Genomic DNA, 26,159 nt, shown 5'->3' on the forward strand with positions numbered 1-26,159 from the left:
CCTGAAGAGCTCTGTAGTGGCTATTCTCTGGGGGACAGAAATGACAGTGGGGACTGCTGCCATGGAATTGGGCTACCTGAATTTAAGGAAAATGATAAAATTCTCAACAGCAAGGGCAATGTAGTGGCCTTAAATCTCCAAAGCAAATGCAGTCATCATTACTGGAATGGCAGCAGAGTTCAAATAGTAATCAGTAGAATCTGATTTGCAGAGATCTTTCAGTTCAGTTCAGTCACTCAGTCATGTCCGACTCTTTGTGACCCCATGAATTGCAGCACGCCAGGCCTCCCTGTCCATCACCAACTCCGGGAGTTCGCTCAGACTCACGTCCATTGAGTCAGTGATGTCATCCAGCTATCTCATCCTCTGTCGTCCCCTTCTCCTCCTGCCCCCAATCCCTCCCAGCATCAGAGTCTTTTCCAATGAGTCAACTCTTCTCATGAGGTAGCCAAAGTACTGGAGTTTCAGCTTTAGCATCATTCCTTCCAAAGAAATTCCAGGGCTGATCTCCTTCAGGATGGACTGGTTGGGTCTCCTTGCAGTCCAAAGGACTCTCAAGAGTCTTCTCCAACACCACAGTTCAAATGCATCAATTCTTCGGCGCTCAGCCTTCTTCGCAGTCCAACTCTCACATCCATACATGACCACTGGAAAAACCATGGCCTTGACTAGACAGACCTTAGTCGGCAAAGTAATGTCTCTGCTTTTGAATATACTATCTAGGTTGGTCATAACTTTTCTTCCAAGGAGTGAGCATCTTTTAATTTCTTTGGGGCTTGATAATTTTATCACTGTCATCCTAGAACTGAAATAGATGGGCAGTCTACTCAAGTCTTGTTTGATCTGCAGAAGAAAAGCTCTAGATCTTGTGAATGGCAGTGTTTAATCACTATAAGACAGTGTCATGGCTCTTTAACCAGTTCTCAAACTTGAATCTGTTCAGATTCAGAGCTCCTTGATGAGTGGAGGAAGAAGTTGCAGGTTCCTTTAAAGGAACCTTTTATACATTCATATATACTTCCTCCTAGCCTTCCCCTAAAAAGGACCTGTGAAGAGTAGGTAGGGTAACCATGCAATGGGGAAGGGGAAATTCAGACACTTTAACGATTACTGGAAACAACAAATTCCTAGAGATTCTAAATACCACTGTGGTCCATCAAGCAGAGGAGAAGTTATTGCAGGTGGGTCATCAAAGGACTTTTGGCTTGAGCTGTCTCAGCGGGCCCAAGGTGTCCATAATCCTACCCTGTGGTTGTTTCCTGGTTCTGAGATACATATTTGGGAGACATATTAAGCAACTAACTGGCAAAATCCATGCACTGGCTCCCTAACCAGTGAAGTAAGGGCTATTATGATAGGAAAAGGCCAAGTAGCATTTGATGAAGAAGAGTGAATAGAGGAAGAGCAGAATAAATGCTGGATTTTAACTTCATCTTTCCAGAAAAAGCTCTTTCTATAGTATCTTCCAAAGGTGACCAAACAATTTTTTCTTTAATATCATTCTGAAGTCACAGAATTTTAATATATTTGGTATGTTAACATTTACAGCAGATATTTTCTTTGATGAACTATCAAACTGTCACCACATAGACCAGTGGTGGCTACTGGGTCCTTTTAATTTGATCCCAATAATCTTGATATCTTCCTTGCCTTTTGCTACCACAAAGTGTTTCCTAGGCTGATCCTATACTTTCCTATCCCAGACCTGTAATCAGTCATTTATCTAAGGAGTCCTGGTTTCTTTTAGGATACCTCACCTGCAGCTGAACAGTGGCCACTATACCTAGGTCCTTTCACTAGTCAAAGCTAGTAAATACCCTGACAAGGATAGAATAGTATACACACTGTATACTACGTTTTTTTTTTTCTTTTTTCCACTTAATATTTTGGATACTGCTCCATGTATAAGTATTTTGACTGAGACTACACTATATCTCTATATTGTCAGGGCAGGGGGTATTAACAAATGTATAATATTAAGGATTCTGACCAATTAATATATCTCTATTTACTTAGACCTTCTTTAATTACTTTTAATATCCTAGTTTTCACATGAAAGTCTTACACATTCTTTGTTAAATTTATTCACAGACATTTGATATATTTTGATGCAACATATTTTTAAAGTTTTATTTTGAAGTGTTTGTTGCTGGGATGTAGAAACACAATTGGTCTGTGAATTATTCTGGATTTTCTACACATACAATCATTATGTCTGTGAAGAATGACTGTTTTCTTCTTTTCTAGTCTGTATACCTTTTATTTAGGTATTACCTAAATCAAATCCCTTATGATTATACAGTGGAAGTGAGAAATAGATTTAAGGGCCTAGATCTGACAGATAGAATGCCTGATGAACTATGCACTGAGGAGCAGTGGCTGTGCAGGCACAGCAGGGCCTAGAGGAGCCATCCCACGTTGAAGGTCAGGAACGGCGGCGGTAAGGAGATACCCCTTGTCCAAGGTAAGGAGCAGCGGCTGTGCTTTGCTGGAGCAGCCGTGAAGAGATACCCCACGCCCAAGGTAAGAGAAGCCCAAGTAAGATGGTAGGTGTTGCAAGAGGGCATTCAGAGGGCAGACACACTGAAACCATACTCACAGAAAACTAGTCAATCTAATCACTCTAGGACCACAGCCTTGTCTAACTCAATGAAACCAAGCCATGCCTGTGCGGCAACCCAAGACCCAACCCTCTCCTCATGGTGGAGAGGTCTGACAGAATGCGGTCCACTGGAGAAGGGAATGGCAAGCCACTTCAGTATTCTTGCCTTGAGAACCCCATGAACATTATGGAAAAGCAAAATGATAGGATACCAAAAGAGGAACTCCCCAGGTTATTAGGTGCCCAATATGCTACTGGAGATCAGCGGAGAAATAACTCCAGAAAGAATGAAGGGATGGAGCCAAAGCAAAAACAATACTCAGTTGTGGATGTGACTGGTGATAGAAGCAAGATCTGATGCTGTAAAGAGCAATATTGCATAGGAACCTGGAATGTCAGGTCCATGAATCAAGGCAAATTGGAAGTGGTCAAACAGGAGATGGCAAGAGTGAATGTCGACATTCTAGGAATCAGCGAACTAAAATGGACCGGAATGGGTGAATTTAACTCAGATGACCATTATATCTACTACTGCAGGCATGAATCCCTCAGAAGAAATGGAGTAGCCATCATGGTCAACAAAAGAGTCCGAAATGTAGTACTTGAATGCAATCTCAAAAACGACAGAATGATCTCTGCTCGTCTCCAAGGCAAACCATTCAATATCACAGTAATCCAAGTCTATGCCCCAAACAGGAACGCTGAAGAAGCTGAAGTTGAACGGTTTTATGAAGACCAGCAAGACCTTTTAGAACTAACACCCAAAAAAGATGTCCTTTTCATGATAGGGGACTGCAATGCAAAAGTAGGAAGTCAAGAAACACCTGGAGTAACAGGCAAATTTGGCCTTGGAATGCAGAATGAAGCAGGGCAAAGACTAATAAGAGTTTTGCCAGGAAAATGCACTGGTCATAGCAAACACTGCCTTCCAACAACACAGGAGAAGACTCTACACGTGGACATCACCAGATGGTCAACACCAAAATCAGATTGATTATATTCTTTGCAGCCAAAGATGGAGAAGCTCTATACAGTCAACAAAAACAAGACCAGGAGCTGACTGTGGCTCAGATCATGAACTCCTTATTGCCAAATTCAGACTTAAATTGAAGAAAGTAGGGAAAACCACTAGACCATTCAGGTATGACCTAAATCAAATCCCTTATGATTATACAGTGGAAGTGAGAAATAGATTTAAGGGTCTAGATCTGATAGATAGAGTGCCTGATGAACTATGGAATGAGGTTCGTGACATTGTACAGGAGACAGGGATCAAGACCATCCCCATGGAAAAGAAATGCAAAAAAGCAAAATGGCTGTCTGGGGAGGCCTTACAAATACCTGTGAAAAGAAGAGAGGCGAAAAGCAAAGGAGAAAAGGAAAGATATAAGCATCTGAATGCAGAGTTCCAAAGAATAGCAAGAAGAGATAAGAAAGCCTTCTTCAGCAATCAATGCAAAGAAACAAAGGAAAACAACAGAATGGGAAAGACTAGAGATCTCTTCAAGAAAATTAGAGATACCAAGGGAACATTTCATGCAAAGATGGGCTCGATAAAGGACAGAAATGGTATGGACCTAACAGAAGCAGAAGATATTAAGAAGAGGTGGCAAGAATACACGGAAGAACTGCATAAAAAAGATCTTCACGACCCAGATAATCATGATGATGTGATCACTCACCTAGAGCCAGACATCTTGGAATGTGAAGTTAAGTGGGCCTTAGAAAGCATCACTAAGAACAAAGGTAGTGGAGGTGATGGAATTCCAGTTGAGCTATTTCAAATCCTGAAAGATGATGCTGTGAAAGTGCTGCACTCAATATGCCAGCAAATTTGGAAAACTCAGCAGTGGCCACAGGACTGGAAAAGGTCAGTTTTCATTTCAATCCCAAAGAAAGGCAATGCAAAAGAATGCTCAAACTACCGCACAATTGCACTCATCTCACATGCTAGTAAAGTAATGTTCAAAATTCTCCAAGCCAGCCTTCAGCAACACGTGAACCATGAACTCCCTGATGTTCAAGCTGGTTTTAGAAAAGGCAGAGGAACCAGAGATCAAATTGCCAACATCCGCTGGATCATCAAAAAAGCAAGAGAGTTCCAGAAAAACATCTATTTCTGCTTTATTGACTATGCCAATGCCTTTGACTGTGTGGATCACAATAAACTGTGGAAAATTCTGAAAGAGATGGGAATACCAGACCACTTGACCTGGCTCTTGAGAAATCTGTATGCAGGTCAGGAAGCAGCAGTTTGAACTAGACATGGAACAACAGACTGGTTCCAAATAGGAAAAGAAGTATGTCAAGGCTGTATATTGTCACCCTGCTTATGTAACTCTTTTGCAGAGTACATCATGAGAAACGCTGGACTGGAAGAAACACAAGCTGGAATCAAGATTGCCAGGAGAAATATCATAACCTCAGCTATGCAGATGACACCACCCTTATGGCAGAAAGTGAAGAGGAACTCAAAAGCCTCTTGATGAAAGTGAAAGAGGAGAGTGAAAAAGTTGGCTTAAAGCTCAACATTCAGAAAACGAAGATCATGGCATCTGGTCCCATCACTTCATGGGAAATAGATGGGGAAACAGTAGAAACAGTGTCAGACTTTATTTTTTTGGGCTCCAAAATCACAGCAGATGGTGACTGCAGCCATGAAATTAAAAGACGCTTACTCCTTGGAAGAAAAGTTATGACCAACCTAGACAGCATATTCAAAAGCAGAGACATTACTTTGCCCACTAAGGTCCGTCTAGTCAAGGCTATGGTTTTTCCTGTGGTCATGTATGGATGTGAGAGTTGGACTGTGAAGAAGGCTGAGCGCTGAAGAATTGATGCTTTTGAACTGTGGTGTTGGAGAAGACTCTTGAGAGTCCCTTGGACTGCAAGGAGACCCAACCAGTCCATTCTGAAGGAGATCAGCCCTGGGATTTCTTTGGAAGGAATGATGCTAAAGCTGAAGCTCCAGTACTTTGGCCACCTCATGCGAAGAGTTGACTCATTGGAAAAGATTCTGATGCTGGGAGGGTTGGGGGCAGGAGGAGAAGAGGACGACAGAGGATGAGATGGCTGGATGGCGTCACGGACTCGACGGACGTGAGTCTGAGTGAACTCCAGGAGTTGGTGATGGACAGGGAGGCCTGGCGTGCTGTGATTCATGGGGTCGCAAAGAGTCGGACATGACTGAGCGACTGAACTGGTACCTTTTCTTTCTTTTTCTGGAAATAGTACACTGATTAGGACTTCTGGTACAAATACTAACAGAAGTGGTAATAGTGGTCTTGGTCATCTTTCCAGTCTTCAAAGAAAAGCTATTAAGATTCAAGTTTTGCTGTTCAGAATAATTTGATTTATAAGAGATACCTTTATAAAATTAAGTGAATTCTGTTTCTAGTTTGCTAAGAGACATGTTAAAAATCAAAAATAATAAATATTAAATTTTCTCAAATACTTTTTCTATCTCTATTGAGATAACCTTATGATTTTTCTCTTTCTCTAAGTAATGTGGTAAATTACATCAATTTGTTTTCTAATGCTTTAATAATTTTGCATTCCTTGGATAAAGTCAAACTGGTAATAAGTTTTTGTTATTTAATGCAAATAGATGCTTTTTATAATTCATGTAATGTTTTTAGCCATGAGAGGACAGGTCCAAATTTCCTAGCTCACCAATAAATGGAAGTAAAATTTTCCCTTTGTTTCAAACTAATTCTAAATACATTTTCATTTCAGCATTCCACCAAAACTTTTCTTATTTTTATTATTAAGAATAAAAGCACCACAGGGTACCAAACTGAATGGTTTGTTCTCAGTTCTATCTTACTCAACCAGTCACTAGCATTTTATAAAACACTATGGTTGGTGGTGAGGGCAGGGGGATTGCCCAAGCTGGCAGAGTAAGAAGACTCCAAGCTCACCTCCTCTCAAAAGTAACAACTATCTGCAGAACAGTCATCAATGAAAAAGTGCAAAACCTCCCAGAAAAGATATACAACTAAAGACACAGTGAAGGGGCCACAATGAGATGGGTAGGAGGGACAGACTCCTGATATAATCAAGTGCTATACTCTCTGGTGGGCAACCCACAAACCGGAGTATAATTATATGCAGAGTGAGAGTTCTGAGCCCCATGTTGGGTTCCCCAGCCTGGAGGTTCTGTACTGTGAATGCAAACCCCTGGAGATCTGGCTTTGAAGGCAAGTGGGGCTTAATTTCAGGAGCCCTATAGGACTGAGGGAAATAGACTTCACTCTTAAAGGGCACACACAATATCCTATGTGCACCAGGACCCAGGGCAAAAGCAGTAATTTGATTGAAGCCTGGGCTAGACTTCCCTTGTTGGAGAGTCTCTGGGAGAAGTGGGGATGCCTGTGACTCTCCCTATGGACACAGACACTGGTGGTAGCCACACTCAGGACCTATCTATTGCACAGCTACTGCTGCTTGTAGCTGCCATCTTGAAATCTTCCCTCTGGCTCGTTAGTGTCAGGACTTGACACCACCCAACAGCCTGTAGGCACCAGAATTGGGATGCTTCAAGCCAAAAAATAAACTGAGTGGGGACACAGACCACTCATCAGCAGACAGGCTGCTTAAAGACATCCTAAGACCTCAGTTCAGTTCAGTTCAGTCGCTCAGTCATGTCTGACTCTTTGTGACCCCATGAATTGCAGCACAACAGGCCTCCCTGTCCATGACCAATTCCCTGCCTCTAAATATGGCCCTGCTCAAAGGACCAAGATTCTGCTCCACCCACCAATAGCCCTGCCATCCAGGAAGCCTGCACAAGCCTCCAGACCAGCCTCACCTACCAGAAGGTAGACACCAGAGGCAAGAAAACCATGATCTAGCAGCCTGCATATCCAGTCCACTAACTCTAGGCCAACACAAGCTTTGGAACACAGCAATCCTCCATAACCAACTGTGTCAAGAACCTGCCCCTGCTCATCAGCAATCTGACATCAGCTCTGGGATGCCTGGGCCCTGCAGCCAGATTCCAGGAAGTGGCTCTGCTTGCCACTAGTATGGCATTAACCCCAGGACCTAGAATCACCAAGCAGAGGGCAGGCAACAGCTCAGAGTCTTATAAATGCTGACTCTGCCCACCAGAGAGCCAGCACTAGCCCTGAGGCCCCTGAGGGTTCCACAACGAGCTGCTTCAGAACTGGGTGTAACTAGTACACAGGAACATCCATACAAGGTAGGGCCTGGCAACCAATCAGGCTACAGGACAACAAGCCCACTAGACTGCCACATAGTCACCCAACACAACAGAAGGACCCATGCAGCCCTCTTGGGGGAATCCCTAGAACCTATAGTTTGAGTGATGAGAGGGGAGTGTACTGCTGGGACGCATAGGATGTTTCCTACAGAAGGCCACTTCTCCAAAGTTGAGAAGAGTGACTAACCTACCACATACATAAAGATACAAATATAAACTCAGGCAAAATGAGGAGGCAAAGGAATATACTCCAGATGAAGGAAGAGATAAAATCCTAGATGAAGAAATAAGTAAAGTGTAGACAGACAATATACCAAGAAAAGGTTCAGAGTAATGACTGTCAAGATGATCAAAGAACTTGGGAAAAGAATGTATACAGAGAATAAGAAGTCAGCAGTTCCTGTTATAAAGAGAAAACATAAAAGACCAACCAAACAGAGATGAAGACTACAAATGAAATGAAAAATACACTAGAAGGAAACAGGAGACTAAATGATACAGAGGGATGCATCAGTGAGCTGAAGACAGAGCAAGGGAAATCACTGTCACTGTACAGATAAAAAAAAAAAAGAATAAAATGAAATGAGGATAGTGTAAGAGACCTCTGGGACAATGTCAAGCATACTAGCATTAGCATTTCAGACAGAAAGGGTCAGAGAAAATATCTGAAGTCATAATAACTCATAACTTTCTAAGCCTGGGAAAAGAAACAGTCCAGGAAGTGCCAAGAGTTCCAAAGAGGAACCACACTAAGACACATGATAGTTAAAATGACAAAAATTAAAGATAAAGAGAGAATATTAAAAGCAGCAAGGGAAAAGCAACAAATATCAGACAAGGAATGCCCATAAGGTTATCAGCTTATTTTTCAGCAGAAACTCTGCAGGCCAGAAAGGAGTGGCACCATTTATGTAAAATGATGAAAAGAAAAAAACAAAAACCCTACAACCAAGAATCTTCTACCCAGGATGGTTCTCCTTCAGATCTGACAGAGAAATCAAAGTTCTATAGACAAACAAAAGATTAACTTGAGCACCAGCAAAACAGCTTTCCAACAAATGTTAAATGAACTTTTCTAGGAGAAAAAGAAAGGCCACAACTAAAAACAAGAAAATTATTGAATGGAAAAGCTCACTAGTAAAGGCAAACATACAGTAAAGGGAGGATATCATCCCCACAAAAAGCTAGTAGGGAGGTTAAAAGATCAAAGCAGTAAGCAGTTAAGGGATACACAAAGCAATCAGATGTGAAATATGAAACAAAAAATAATCATGGAGGGAAGAGAGTGCAAATGCAGGTATTTAAAATGCATTTGAAATAGAGATCAGCAATGTAAAACAATGTTAAGATCATGGCATCAGGTCCCATCAGTTCAGTTCAGTCGCTCAGTCGTGTCCGACTCTTTGCAACCCCATGAATCGCAGCATGCCAGGCCTCCCTGCCCACCACCATCTCCCGGAGTTCACTCAGACTCACATCCATTGAGTCCGTGATGCCATCCAGCCATCTCATCCTCAGTCGTCCCCTTCTCCTCCTGCCCCCAACCCTCCCAGCATCAGCGTCTTTTCCAATGAGTCAATTCTTCGCATGAGGTGGCCAAAGTACTGGAGCTTCAGCTTTAGCATCATTCCTTCCAAAGAAATCCCAGGGTTGATCTCCTGCAGAATGGACTGGTTGGATCTGCTTGCAGTCCAAGAGACTCTCTAGAGTCTTCTCCAACACCACAGTTCAAAAGCATCAATTCTTCAGCGCTCAGCCTTCTTCACAGTCCAACTCTCACATCCATACATGACCACAGGAAAAACTATAGCCTTGACTAGACGGACCTTAGTCGGCAAAGTAATGTCTCTGCTTTAGAATATGCTATCTAGATTGGTCATAACTTTTCTTCCAAGGAGTAAGTGTCTCTGCTTTTGAATATACTACCTAGATTGGTCATAACTTTTCTTCCAAGGAGTAAGCATCTTTCAATTTCATGGCTACAATCACCATCTGCAGTGATCCTGGAGCCCAAAAAAATAAACTCTGACACTGTTTCCACTGTTGCCCCATCTATTTCCCATGAAATGATGGGACCGGATGCCATGATCTTCGTTTTCTGAATGTTGAGCTTTAAGGTTTTTCACTCTCCTCTTTCACTTTCATCAAGAGGCTTTTTAGTTCCTCTTCACTTTCTGCCATAAGGGTGGTATCATCTGCATATCTGAGGTTATTGATATTTCTCCCAGCAATCTTGATTCCAGCTTGTGTTTCTTCCAATCCAGCGTTCCTCATGATGTACTCTGCGTAGAAGTTAAATAAGCAGGGTGACAATATACTGCCTTGACGTACTCCTTTTCCTATTTGGAACCAGTTTGTTGTTCTATGTCCAGTTCTAACTGTTGCTTCCTGACCTGCATACAGATTTCTCAAGAGGCAGGTTAGGTGGTCTGGTATTCCCATCTCTCTCAGAATTTTCCACAGTTTATTGTGATCCACACAGTCAAAGGCTTTGGCGTAGTCAATAAAGCAGAAATAGATGTTTTTCTGGAACTCTCTTGCTTTTTCCATGATCCAGCGGATGTTGGCAATTTGATCTCTGGTTCCTCTGCCTTTTCTAAAACCAGCTTGAACATCAGGGAGGTCCCATCACTTCATGGCAAATAGATGGGCAAACAGGGGAAACAGTGAGAGACTATTTGTTTGGGGGGCTCCAAAATCACTGCAGATGGTGACTGTAGCCATAAAATTAAAAGATGCTTTCTCCTTGGAAGGAAAGTTATGACCAACCTAGACAGCATATATTAAAAAGCAGAGACATTACTTTGCCAACAATGGTCAGTCTAGTCAAGGCTATGGTTTTTCCAGCAGTCATGTATAGATGTGAGAGTTGGACTATAAAGAAAGCTGAGCACTGAAGAATTGATGCTTTTGAACTGTGGTGTGGGAGAAGACTCTTGAGAGTCCCTTGGACTGTAAGGAGGTCCAACCGGTCCGTCCTAAAGGAGATCAGTTCTGGGTGTTCATGGGAAGGACTGATGCTGAAGCTGAAACTCCAATACTTTGGCCACTTGATGCAAAGAAATGACTCATTTGAAAAGACCCTGATGTTGGGAAAGATTGAAGGTGGGAGGAGAAGGGGATGACAGAGGATGAGATGGTTGGATGGCATCACTGACTCAATGGACATGAGTTTGAGTAAACTCTGGGAGTTGGTGATGGGCAGGGAGGCCTGGCGTGAGGCAGGTCATGAGGTCTCAAACAGTCAGACACGACTGAGCAACTGAACTGAACTGAATGTAAAAAAACAATTAAAATTGCTTTGTATCTAAAGCAATATGATTTACAAAAACCTTGTGGTAACCACAAAACAAAAATCTATAACAGACATACACACACAAAAAAGAAAAAGGAATCCAAACACTAAAGACAGTCATAAGTCACAAAGAAGAGAACAAAAGGCGGCAAAAATCTACAAAAACAAGCCCCAAACAACTAACAAAATGGCAGTAAGTACATCTCAATAATTATCTTAATTTTGAATTATCTAAATGTTCCAACCAAAAGACACAGACTGGCTGATTGTATACAAAAACAGGACCCATACATATGCTGCTTACAGGAGACTCACTTCAGATCTAGAGACACACACAAAGCTAAAGTGAGGAAATGGAAACAGGTATTCCATACAAATGGCAATCAAGAGAAAGACCGGGTAGCAATACTTAGATAAAATAGACTGTAGACTTAAGACTGCTGGAAGAGACAAAGGAGGAGAACACATTAATCAAGGGATAAATTTAAGGAAAAGATATAAGAAATGTAAATATATATGCACCCCATATATGAGCACCTAAATATATAAGGTGAATATTAATGAACATAATAGGAGAAACTGACAGGAAATAATAATAGTCAGGGACTTTAACATTCCACTTATATCAATTGACAGATCATCCAGACATACAGTCAGTAACGAAATTCTAGCCTTAAATGACACAATAGATCAAATGAACTTAATTTATATACACAGAGTATTCCACCTGAAAGCAGCAAAATACACATTCTTTTCAAGTGCAAATGGAACATTCTCCAGGATAGATAACATGCTAGGCCAGAAAATAAGCCTTGATAAAGTTAAGAAAACTGAGATCATATCAAGCATCTTTTACAATCACAAATCTATGAGATCAGAAATCAACTACAGGAAAAAACTATAAAACCACAAACGTGGAGGCCAAACTATAGCTACAAAATCATCAGTAGAGCACTGACTAAAACAGAGAGGAAATTTAAAAAATACGTAGAGACAAATGAAAACGAAAACACAACAATTCAGAACTTATGGGACACAGTAAAACCAGGTCCAAGAAGGAAGTTTATAGTGATATCTGCTTATCTGATATTTTCCCAAAAAGGACACAGAGATGGCCAATAGGCATATTAAAAGATGTCCAACATCACTGTCATCAGGGAAACGCAAATCAAAACCACAATAAGATATCACTACACACCTGTCAGAATGGCTAACATCAAAAAGAACACAAATAACAAGTGCTGGCAAAAATGTGGTGAAAATGGAATGCTAGTACACTGTTGGTGAGAATGTAAACTGATGCACTCACTGTCGAAAACAGTATGGAGGGGGAGAAAAAAACAGTATGGAGGTTTCTCAAAAAATAAAAATAGAAGTACCAATTCCACCCTTGGGTATTCATCTGAAAGGAAAAAAAAAAACAACCCACTAATATAAAAAGATACACGCACTCCAAAGTTCAGAGCAGCAATATTTACAATTGCCAAACAATGGAAGCAACTTAAGTGTCCATCAATAGATGAATGGATAAAGAAGACATGAAATATATACACAATAGAACACTACTAGGCCGAGAAAAGAAACTAGTGAATATAACAAAAAGAAACAAGCTTGCAGCTACAGAAAACAAACTATGGTTACTGGTGGGGAGAGAGAAGTGGGGAGGGTTAGTATAGGGGTAGTGGATTAGGATGTACAAACTACTAGGTATAAAATAAGCAAAAGCATATATTGTGCAACATAGGGAATATACCCAATATTTTATAGTAACTATAAAGTGTTGTGAATCACTATATTGTACACCTATAACATATAATATTGTATAGCAACTATACTTCAATAAAAAGAAATAAACTAGCAAAAAAACAAAGCAAACTTTAATGGTTAGGACCATATTAACTATATCCAAGATGACTAAATTTGAAACCAGGATCTTTTACTTTGTTAGCTCTGTGACCTTGAACAAGTTCCTTTATGTCACTCACACTCAGTTTATCCATCTGTAAAAAGTAAATATTATCTATTTTTATGTCATTCTTTTTGAGTTTTTTTTTTTCTCTCTATGATTCTTTCTCTTGTTTGTCTCAGTATTTTTTCTCAGGCTCAGCTAAATTTTCATTTCTCCAAACTAAATTTTAGAACTTAGTCCTCAGTTGCCAAATTTCCCTATCCAGACTTACTTTCTATACCTTCTAATTCCATGACTTTAAAAATTATGTGTATGTTAATCACTCTTAAATTTATAGCTCTCGTTGCAATATCTTTCCTGAACTCCAAACTTATGTACCTAACAAGTTGATATTCTGACTTAAATATTTTTTGGGTAGCTCATACTTAACATGGCCCAAAGCAAACTTTTAAAAAATGATTTCCAGTCCTTTGAAACTTAATCCAAGTTACCATCATTTTGTAGTTGGCTAATCACAGTACTGGTTCATCTCTCTTCTTCTACCTTTGACCCTCTCCAGGCTATTCATCATAGAGCAGTCAAAGTCATCTGTTGAACATTTAAGCCCGATCATATTATTTTGTTAAAAGCTCTTCATAGCTTCCTGCCAGGGTCCAGCCCCGGTGGATCCAGGGAATTCGACGCAGGGACGGCGTCAGTGATTAAAGAGAGATTAATTAGAGATTTAAAGAGAGATTAGGGAAGAACAATGTAGTGAAAAAATAGAGGAGAAAAGAGGCTGCTATTCCTTGGTTTACACGGAAGGCTAATAAAGTCTCAAGACAAGAGACTTGCCCCGTTCACGTAGGCCACAGGCACCTGCTTGAATAGCGGAGAGTGCCCTGCCTTGGGCTCCCTCTCACGGGGGTCTTAGAAGCCCGGGCAGAAAAGTGAATGCAGAGAGCCTCTGTGTTCCAAGGGATCAGCCTGAAAAAGAGAGGGAGGGAGAGGGAGAAAAAGGGAGAGAGAGTTGACGCGGGGGGAGCCAGATTTCCTAGAAATTGGCCCATCTCTTTATTTTCCAGGAAGGCTTTTATACTTTTAGTTGTACATAGAGATCAATGGATAATACAAAGTCATGCAGGGTCAGCAGCCCTGACCCTTATCGAGACCAGGCTTTCTCTCTACATATCTTTCCGTATACAAAAGGTCTCAGGTGACTTACATTATCTTCTGGCCAAGAGAAGTCTTCTGTTAACACTTTATGGCTCTCTTCCTTAATGAATGTTAATCTCATTTCCCCTAAAGTGTTTTTCTTTAATCTGCATCACCCTTAAAGCACTAAAGTTACATCCCTATAGAACAAAGGTGCAGTGGGTTATAACAAAGAAGGTACTTAACTCAAAGATCTGCGTTGCTACTTGTTTTTTCTATATACCAACTATATCAACAAATAAAAGATATGAAAACTTGGCAGCAAGTTTTGGCTCAACAATGAAACCCTTAATCAGTCCTATTCTAATGATTTTTCCTAGAATTTTTTAAGCTTTCTGTGCCTCTCATGATTGGGAGGCTGTAAACAATCACATGCGCAGTTGCAAAAATCCGGACAGACCTGTCAGGCAAGTTAGAAAGCTATCAGAGGGGTTTGAGCTGAGTCACTCCTTTTACGCCTAGGAGACTTATTAATTAGAGCTCTAAGTTAATTTTCTTTAGAGAAAGGTGATCGTGGATAGCAAACTTTTAAAAAATGATTTCCAGTCCTTTGAAACTTAATCCAAGTTACCATCTCTTCTATAGTCAGAAGAGTATAGTATAGCAAACAGTAAACGGACAGATTTTGGTTTTGGGGTAGATGCTCGGGCAGAGGACCCCTTGAGACCTGACTCGCTTTTGCCTGTCAAGCCTCTTCCTCATGACCTTTGTCATGGGTGGGATTCCTCGTGCTGTGCTGGCTCCCGGCAGCTTCCCATTTCATTCATCATAAAAGTTCACATTCTTCCTGGGCAAACGTCAGCAAACTTTTTCTTAAAGGGCCAGAGAACAAATATTAGGCTTTGCAGGCCAAATAGATTCTGTTGCAACTATGGAACATTACTATGCTATATCTATACATGAATAGTATTAAGATTCTAAACTGCCATCTCCAACAAAAATCATTGTATTTCCTGGGATATGCATAAAATTTATAAAACAATATTAGTTTGATCGATAATTGTCAACATTTTTCATAGTAATTTAATATTTGCTGTAAAAAATATAAGGTACAGACTTACATATTTTTAGAAAAAGATTATGGCAAGGACATTAAACTAAAGGTTAAATAATTTTTCTGTAAAATGTACCAAAGAATTAATAGTGGACTTACTTTAGATTATTGATTCTAATTTCTGTACTTTCAGTGAGTTTCTTCGTTTCTTCTTTCCACCTATTGGCTGCTTTCTGTGTAGTAGCTAAGAGATGCCTCAGTTCAACTGTGGAATTTCGATTACTGTCTTCCATCTCTCTTAATTGAACTTCAAACCCATGTTCCTTTATTGAAAATTCATGCTCCATTGTACTGATCTAAGGAATAAAATGAAAATAGTATTTTCTTTTTCTTTTCTGTTATTCTAGAAGACATGGTGATCATTGATAAATACAATCATTTATTGTGTGGTCTGTGGCACAGAAATGTTTGGATGAAAAATCTATATAAAAATTTATTTTACAATTTGTCTCCACCATAGATGAAGACTTATCCTATGTTATAGTATAAATTTAATGAAACCAGAATTAAGATGGAGTACAAAATTTTTAACACTTTCCCCAACCCCTTGAAATAACAGTAGGAAAAAAACATACTACTAATATAAACCTGCTTTCATCAACTATTTTTACTTTTGCTGCCTGGATGGACAATAAATGTTCATGCTCTTAGTAACTGAGAGCTGGGTTTAAATTGAAGCCAATTATGTTTTTTAAAACACACAAAAAAATGTTTATTGGTTTATTATAAAGGATACAATTCCAGCAGAGCCAGATAGAAGAGAGATACACAACAAGGTACAGGATGGTAAGGGGTGTGCAGAGCTTCCAAGCCCTCTCCAAGTATGCCATGCTCCCAGCACCTGATGTGTTCATCAAAAGCTCCTCTGAGAGGCTCCTCAAGCCACTTTTGATTTACATACTAAAGTTCAGAGCTTTGTAAAGTTTAAAAAAGAAATTATATACGGGAATTCCTTTACTACCACAGTTAACGGTATACACAAACAATTCCCCCTCGCCCCCAGAAAAGACTAAAATGCTTTTCAGAAAGTTATATGAAAATGTCTTCAATTACTTCTAGGTTATTTATGTTATTATAGTAAAAAAAACCTTAATGTAGAATGAACATATGAATAAATGTTCTTTGGATACCCTAAAGCTTTCTCAACTTGAGGTTCAGGGAGATAATTAACCCGAATGCTCTAAAGTACCCAGTGTATGTAATGAACTGTCTGCTTTCATATACATCTAGAATGAAACTACCTATTACCATATTTGAGGCAACTGATAAAATAGTTAAGTGGTTACTAGAACAATTTCTTTGGTATACTCTCAGGTTATCTTTATCTTGCTACACTGAAGAAATATTATAAGGAACACCTATCTTGTGAAATTTAAAATAATGTGCTTTAAAAATGGTCACAGCTGGAATGGCTTCTAGTAAGTTATTAAATATGACTACTTTTAAACTGAAAAAAGAATGAATAAGAAGCCTCAATATTACTGATTGAAAAAACATCAAAGAAAACTCAACAACAGCTAAACTCATGGCTCATGGGGGAAAACTACAAACATTCTGTCCTCATTATTTCTGCTCAATGCTGCACACTTTCTAAATCTCTCAAACTTGCTTTCTCAAATGGTACACAAGTAGAAGACTGACTTTATAAATACTGGCACTGGAAAAACTACCTTGGATTTATTAATTTTGTATCGTATTATTACTCCTGGGCAAGCCTCCTGAGGCTCTGTGACTTCTGCTCTATTTAAAACATTTTTAAATTACTGAATTTTACAAATTTTGAACTGAATATCCTTCCTTGCCTCGATCTCTACTTTCTCTGGAGAAGCCACAGTTCTGATATCTTAGGTGGAAGTATTTAATTCTGCCTCTGTCTCTCTCACATACAACATGCATTAAAAACTGATCTATGCATCTACACAGTTTTATCACTCTTCCTGCCTAGTTTAACTCCCCATTTCTATTTGAAAAATCTATCTGCAGCTTGACAAGCCTTATTCTAAGGTCCTTCATGATAACGTGCTCTCTACCTAATTCTATGAGACTGGGTTATACTACTATTCCCTTCTCTTTGTTTCTGTCGCAATGCATTCTCATTCCTGGATCTTCTTACATGCTCCCTTTGACTAGAATAATCTTTCCCCTCCTGCTTATCTTAGTTATTTCTACTCAACTTTTAGAACTTAGCTAACTTATTGCTCCTACAGGGAAATTCTCTTACTATCTATCTAGAAAAAGCTCTCATAGTGTCCTATGCTTTTCCTAAAGAACACTTACTAGTTTGCAAAGATACAATTAAAGTTTGCTTACCTCCAAGCAAATAATAAGTTTTTAAGGATGGGACCATGTCTTTTTTGTTTACTATTACATCTTTACCGTCTGAATCATAATAAAGGTATCAAAATTCAGTCTTTAAATGAACCCCAGATCCTTCAGTTGACACAATTCCAACTTAAACTGGACAGGTCTGCAATGATGCAGGATGGATAAGGGCCAAGACAACTCTGTCTTCAAAACAAAAGCCTCACTAAAATTCAGAATGCTGTGTTGGAAAAGCAGATTTATGGTCTCCTTTCCCTTTTCCTTTGTGTCCTTCCTTTGCATAAAACTATTCACTCACGTAGACAGGATTGCTAAAAACTAACCACATCTCCTAATTTTATATTTTTATGAGGAGTATTTAGACCACAAAGATATGTAGACTACAAAGATATGTAGATCCTTTGCAGAAAGAAGGAAGGAGTTAGGAAAAGAAAAAACTGGGGCAGAAAGGACAGTAGTGGCTTTATGATCAAATGAAAACTTCATAAAATAAGTTGTTATGGTTCTCAACCATCTGCCCTCTGAATACCCAACTGTTTTGATCTTTCTGGCTCCTAAAGATCACACAATTTTTCATGGGGGAGAAAATTAACAAAGTGTAGCACTAGATGCTTATGTTGTTAAAGAAGGAATCAGCTACAAAGCAATTTATCCGACAGCCCTCCTCCATAAAACAGAATTACAGCTATCTAGTCCCTTATTTACCAATGATTCTTTTCTCAAGCTACACGCAGACTTGGCATAAAGGGAGCATTTCTGGTAGGAAAACTTTTTTTTTTCTAAGAAACATCAGTTATTATTCTGAATTAAAGACGGACTAAAATAGTATCAAGTAGGGGAAATTCATGCATTCCCTTCTCCCCCATTATAAGAACCCAATCCCCAAAACACAAGCATACTGTAAAATTACACAAAATACAAAAAAATTAAAAAGACAAATATATAGTCTCTGTCTCAGAGAGATAACTACCTCTAACTTTCACATCACTGTTATTCATGAATTTTAAAACTGACATTAGTGGATACAGGATTACAACATATATAAATACATATGCACACTTTTCATTTTAAAAAATACTTAGGACATAACAATACAAACACATTATAAATTATTTGGAAACATGATTTTTAATGATGACTCAATACAGCACCTTATAAATGTACCATAATTTAACTATTTCTAGATATGTTGTTTTTTAATTTATTACAAATAATGTTGCAATGAACTTCCTTAAATTATAAGACACTGTAATTATTCTGACTAAATTTTATAGACTCTCAATGTCTACCATTTTACACTGCAGCTGCACATTCACTCAAACTGACAACTTTGCAGTGAATTAATACAGAGTTTAAACTTTTAAAAAACTTGTTTATTAGCAATTTGTTTTTCTTAGTTTGTGAATTCTGCTCACATCTCATACATGTTTCTCTATTGGGTAACAATTTTTTTTTTTCATATTCTTCAAAGCTCCTTGTGTGATCTTTGTCTTCTGTCATATTTATTAAAACTATTTCATCTAGTTATTTCTCTTTAAAATATTTTTAAAGTTGTTTTAAATATTTAAAAACCTTATATATAAATTTATCAATATATTTATTCATTTGCAATTCTCCCATTTTTCAGTTTTGCTGACAAAGTTCTTTCCCATCTATCAGTTAAATATTCAACTTCATTTCCTACTAATGCTGTATATGATCACTAATAGTTTTTAGTTATTAATCCATATGAAATTCATAAATATGACATTTAAAAATAAGAACATTTAAGATTTTTTCAAAGTACACTGTCATTTTTAAATTATGGAAATGTTTCAGTATAGAAACTTTCAAGCATATACACAATAGAAAAACTTTACAACGAATCCCTATATGCTTATCGCCTAGTTTCCATAATCATTAAATTCACAGCCACTCCTGTTTGATCTATAATTCTACTTACCTTCCTCTGCCAAGATTTACCTCTCTCTAGCTTACAATGACATACTGAACATGAATTTTAAGGGTACAACTCAATTTTTATACATATAGTGACGTACGAGCATCACCACCCAGATTTAGCTACCTCAGAAACTGGCTCTCTTATGTGCCCTTCTAATCAGTATTCATCCAACTAAAATGCAACCACTATTCTGATTCCATCCTTATAGGTAATTATGCCTGTTCTTCATTTGCATATAATGAAATTAATGTAAGTTTTTTAATGTCTGGCTTCTTTTTCCAATATTATGTCTGTGAGACTCATATGCCATTGCTTATAGATGCAGTTCATTCTTTTCATCTATTCCATATACGAACATACCATAATTTATTTATGTCATCTCACATTGATGGACATTTTAATTATTTCCAGTGTTTCGATAAGACTAAAATTTCTATGAATATTCTTGTACACATATTTTGATGAACACAAGCACTCATACCAGCTGGGTATGTAGCTAATATTTTTATTATTATTATTTGGCATAGTATGTATGTATATCCAACTTAAAAAAGATACTACCAAATGGTGGCTACACCAATTTATATAACCAAAATAACCAATGAAGGTACTGGATTTTTTACAACTTTGTCAACACTTGATACTGTCAGTTTTTAAAATTTCAGTCATTCCGGTATGCATGCTATAGTATCTCATTATAGTTTTAATTATATTTCCATAGTAAATAATGAAGTTGACCTTTTTTTCATATATTCTTTTATAGACTAATTTTTTTGTTCATTTTTGGAAATGGGGTGTCTGTTTTTTTCTTTTGATTAACTTTTTTTCTTACTATTTCATTATTAACTGGTAAAAGTTTTTATATTCTAGATATGAGTTTTTTTTGGTTGTATGTATTATAAATACTTTCTTCTACTTTTTACTCTCTTAATGGTGTCCCTTTTGATGACTTAAAAATCTTAATTTTCAAGAAATCCAATTCACCTACCTTTTCACTATGATTAGCTCTCTTTTTGTTCTGTTTAAGAAATTCTTTCTTAGCCAAGATCATGAAGGTTCTCCTTGAAGCCCCATCATTTTATATTTCACATTTAGGTCTACAAGGCAGCTCAAAAGAATTTAAATAAATGGTGTGATATAAGGATCAAGGTTTATTTTAAAAATATGGACCGAGCTGAACTCACAATATTTACTGTAAAGATAATTATTTCCCTACTGAACTTTTGTGGTGCCTTTGTTATAATGAGGTGATTATGAAAACTGGGTTTGTCCCTGGATTCTGTTTGTTCTATTGATCAGGCTGATTATTCTCCTGTTGATTACACAGTTTTAATTAGTATAGCTTTATATCAAGTCTTGCTATCTGGTAGTGTGATCTTTCCCCTTTGTTTTTCAAAGATTCCTCACAGATTAAAGCAAAAAAGCACAAGCTTCTTTGTATGATGTAAGAGTCTCTTTTTCAGAGTTTAATCTTTTATAAATAACTACAGTGTTTGACACTTGCAATAGGAGGCATTCATAAAAATATGCTGATATGAATTAGGTTGGGATGTGACTTCTTATGAGTCCTCACAGCAGTGAAAAACAAAGTGAAACACTAATGCTACCTCCCATGTCCTTACTATGAAAATGGAAAATATAGACCTTTCTCATAAAAAGTAAATGCCACTTGTAAGGACTCCCCCTTCACACCCCAGACACAAATACAATCAACTGATACAGTTCTAAATAATTTTTAAAAATTTTAAACAGTATTCAAAATGCATATATATTTAATATAAATAGCTATGTTTTATATATAAATGAAACATAATAAGGTCAACTAAAATTAAAAAAAAAGTGTTAATGCCACTTTTACAAAAGTCGCACAGAATGGGGAAAGGCAGGCAACATACTGATGGTGATACCTGTGCTTGAAACTCCCTTTAACAGGTTATCATGTCCCTATTGCCAAACCATATAAGCATTAGAGAAAGAAGCAGGTGGGGAAGAGAGAGAAAAGGGAATTTTTTTCCAGAGGACACTGTTGTCCCTTGCCTTTTCCCTGGCATGGAATTTTTAGACTACCTATGAGTAGTTCTCAGAGCATACTGATGTACCATTATCTGCAGAGCTAGTTTTAAGAGCTCTATTTTTGAGTGGCTATTAGGTGGTTCAGATGGTAAAGAATCTGCCTTCAATGTGGGAGACTGGGTTCAATTCCTAGATTGGGAAGATGCCCTGGAGGAGGGCACGGCAACCTACTTCAGTATTCTTGCCTGAGAATCCCCATGGACAGAGAAGCCTGGCAGGTCCATGGGGATGCAAAGAGTCGGACATGATGGAGCGACTGAGTACAGCACATTTTAGAGGGAAGAGAGGACAGCAGTCCGTAAAGTTATCTATAGTTTTGCTAGCACTGCTTAAATTGCTTTGGCAGGAATATCAGTGCATTTCATGGTTGGAAAAGCATTTTTTTGCGTGTGGATAGTGAAAGCAATCATTTTCAAGTGTGCTTGCCAAGTTCTGCAACACAGAAAAGACTGGTTAATGCTCTGCATTATGGTCTAGTGCTATCTGATGAGACTTAAAAAAAGGGATTAAAAATGTTTTAACAGGTCTCTGTAAATATTCTCTATATTTTGAATTTCACAGGTACACATTTAATTCTAATTAGATTTGAATATACCTTTAATTTGGCTTTTTTTTGAACCTCGAGGGCAATCTTTCTCAAATCTTCAGTCTGTTTCTGTAACTGTTCGTTTTCCTGCTGAAGTTTCAACCTTTGTTCACTGACAAATCCACAGTTCTCTCTCTCAGACTCCAATATATTTTGAAGTTTCTGAATCATTTCTTGGCAACGTGATATCTCTTCTGAGGAACTGATTAAAAAAACAAAACAAAAAGAACCTTTAAACTTAATGATCTAGAATAGAAGTCAAGAAGTCTGTCCATATTTTATATTGCAGACTTGTTTTCTTTGTTCTGAGTCATTTATCTTCACTGTAGACTTAAACTGTGCGGTTTTACAATGCATGTTACACCAACCAAATATACTCCATTTAGCAATCTTAACTAATAACAGAAAACTGAATTGCTATCACTCACTAAGGAAGTCAATGTGAAACCTCTTTCCAATTATTCCTAAAACTGAGAATCAAGGACGTCAAGAGGACAAACGAAAGCTAATGATGAGGAAGGTAGACAGGTAATAATCAAAACTCTTTTAATCATCAATCAACTCTATAGAAGACATTTGCTGACTATACTAAATTATGAATTATAATAAGACAATTCAAATTAAAAAATAAACTTCTAGTTGTACAAACTAATTTTATTTTATCACAGTTTAAACAGGTTGTATTTCTTGAACTTTCTCAACAATAGATTACTGAGTGACAAGACCTCCAGACATGTATATTGTTTCAACATACTGCTAATTTTTATTCCTATCTTTTAAAATTTCCATCTTTTCAATCCCAGGTAATCAAGTACTATGAACATTCCCTAGCCATTGGGTGTCATAGGAAATATATAATATCCTTTACTGCCATAATATTGTAGCTCCTTTTTTCCTGTCTCAAACTTGGCTAATAAAGTTCCTAATGAAATGGATGTAGGTAATGATCCTCAAATGATGCTCAAGTCAGAAAGATGCTAAGATAAAATATAACAACACATTATGTGCATCAAAACAGGAGTCCAAAATGTTACTATTTATAAACAATTATCGCAAAAAAGTGAAAGCTGAATCAGATCAAGCCCCTTGATCTAATTTTTAAAAAAATGCATGGGGCAGGAAACAAGGTAAATGATATGATATATATGCATGTGGGTAGAGAAGACTCTTGAGAACCCCATGAACAGTATGGAAAGGCAAAATGATAGGATACTGAAAGGGGAACTCCCCAGGTTGGTAGGTGCCCAATATGCTACTGGAGATCAGTGGAGAAATAACTCCAGAAAGAATGAAGGGATGGAGCCAAAGCAAAAACAATACCCAGCTGTGGATGTTGACTAGTGATAGAAGCAAGGTCCGATGCTGTAAAGAGCAATATTGCATAGGAACTTGGAATGTTAGGTCCATGAATCAAGGCAAATTGGAAGCGGTCAAACAGGAGATGGCAAGAGTGAATGTCGACACTCTAGGAATCAGTGAATTAAAATGGACCGGAATGGGTGAATTTAACTCAGATGACCATTATATCTACTACTGCAGACAGGAATCCCTCAGAAGAAATGGAGTAGCCATCATGGTCAACAAAAGAGTCCGAAATGTAGTACTTGGATGCAATCTCAAAAACGACAGAATGATCTCTGTTCGTTTCCAAGGCAAACCATTCAATATCACAGTAATCCAAGTCTATGTCCCAAACAGGAACGCTGAAGAAGCTGAAGTTGAACGGTTTTATGAAGACCTACAAGACCTTTTAGAACTAACACCCAAAAAAGATGTCCTTTTCATGATAGGGGACTGGAATGCAAAAGTAGGAAGTCAAGAAACACCTGGAGTAACAGGCAAATTTGGCCTTGGAATGCAGAATGAAGCAGGGAAAAGACTAATAGAGTTAGCAAACACCCTCTTCCAACAACACAAGAGAAGATTTTACACATGCATATCACCAGATGGTCAACACCGAAATCAGATTGATTATATTCTTTGCAGCCAAAGATGGAGAAGCTCTATACAGTCTACAAAAACAAGACCAGGAGCTGACTGTGGCTCAGATCATGAACTCCTTATTGCCAAATTCAGACTTAAATTGAATAAAGTAGGGAAAACCACTAGACCATTCAGGTATGACCTAAATCAAATCCCTTATGATTATACAGTGGAAGTGAGAAACAGATTTAAGGGACCAGATCTGATAAGATAGTGCACCTGAGGAACTATGGATGGAGGTTCGTGAAACTATACAGGAGACAAGGATCAAGACCATCCCCATGGAAAAGAAATGCAAAAAAAGCAAAATGGCTGTCTGCAGAGGCCTTACAAATACCTGTGAAAAGAAGAGAGGCGAAAAGCAAAGGAGAAAAGGAAAGATATAAGCATCTGAATGCAGAGTTCCAAAGAATAGCAAAGAGAGATAAGAAAGCCTTCTTCAGCGACCAATGCAAAGAAATAGAGGAAAACAACAGAATGGGAAAGACTAGAGATATCTTCAAGAAAATTAGAGGTACCAAGGGAACATTTCATGCAAAAATGGGCTCGATAAAGGACAGAAATGGTATCGACCTAACAGAAGCAGAAGATATTAAGAAGAGGTGGCAAGAATACACAGAAGAACTGTACAAAGAAGGTCTTCATGACCCAGATAATCATGATAGTGTGATCACTCACCTAGAGCCAGACATCTTGGAATGTGAAGTCAAATGGGCCTTAGAAAGCATCACTACAAACAAAGCTAGTGGAGGTGATGGAATTCCAGTTGAGCTATTTCAAATCCTGGAAGATGATGCTGTGAAAGTGTTGCACTCAATACGCCAGCATTTTGGAAAACTCAGCAGTGGCCACAGGACTAGAAAAGGTCAGTTTTCATTCTAATCCCAAAGAAAGGCAATGCAAAAGAATGCTCTAACTACCGCACAATTGTACTCATCTCACACACTAGTAAAGTAATGCTCAAAAATTTCCAAGCCAGGCTTCAGCAATACGTGAACCGTGAACTTCCAGATGTTCAAGGTGGTTTTAGAAAAGGCAGAGGAACCAGAGATCAAATTGCCAACATCCGCTGGATCATGGAAAAAGCAAGAGAGTTCCAGAAAAACATTTATTTCTGCTTTATTGACTACGCCAAAGCCTTTGACTGTTTGGATCACAATAAACTGTGGAAAATTCTGAAAGAGATGGAAATACCAGACCACCTGACCTGCCTCCTGAGAAACCTATATGCAGGTCAGGAAGCAACAGTTAGAACTGGACATGGAAAATAAATAAATTTAAATTAAAAAAAAAAAAGAAAAAATACACACACAAAAAAGAACTGGACATGGAACAACAGACTGGTTCCAAATAAGAAAAGGAGTACGTCAAGGCTGTATATTGTCACCCTGCTTATTTAACTTCTATGCAGAGTACATCATGAGAAAGCCTGGGCTGGAAGAAGCACAAGCTGGAATCAAGATTGCTGGAAGAAATATCAATAACCTCAGATATACAGATGACACCACCCTTATGGCAGAAAGTGAAGAGGAACTAAAGAGCCCCTTGATGAATGTGAAAGAGGAGAGTGAAAAAGTTGGCTTAAAGCTCAACATTCAGAAAACAAAGATCATGGCATCTGGTCTCATCACTTCATGGGAAACAGATGGGGAAACAGTGGAAACAGTGTCAGACTTTTTTGGGGGCTCCAGAATCACTGCAGATGGTGAGTGCAGCCATGAAATTAAAAGACGCTTACTCCTTGGAAGAAAAGTTATGACCAACTTAGATAGCATATTGAAAAGTAGAGACATTGCTTTGCCAACAAAGGTCCATCTAGTCAAGGCTATGGTTTTTCCAGTGGTCATGTATGGATGTGAGAGTTGGACTTGAAGAAAGCTGAGTGCCAAGGAACTGACGCTTTTGAACTGTGGTGTTGAAGAAGACTCTTGAGAGTCCCTTGGACTGCAAGGAGATCCAACCAGTCCATTCTGAA

General features: G+C 38.3%; 1 protein-coding gene across 1 annotated transcript in view; it reads right to left on the bottom strand.

Annotated features, from left to right (window-relative positions):
- SCLT1 (sodium channel and clathrin linker 1) overlaps positions 1 to 26,159 on the bottom strand; it is a 252,003-nt gene that overhangs the window by 64,120 nt on the left and 161,724 nt on the right. Inside the window, 2 exon segments of the mRNA XM_005691258.3 lie at positions 15,378 to 15,574; positions 22,211 to 22,403. Coding sequence (XP_005691315.1) covers positions 15,378 to 15,574; positions 22,211 to 22,403 — 390 coding nt within the window.

This window comes from Capra hircus, chromosome 17 (assembly GCF_001704415.2).
Source record: "Capra hircus breed San Clemente chromosome 17, ASM170441v1, whole genome shotgun sequence".
Classification (NCBI taxonomy): Eukaryota; Metazoa; Chordata; class Mammalia; order Artiodactyla; family Bovidae; genus Capra; species Capra hircus.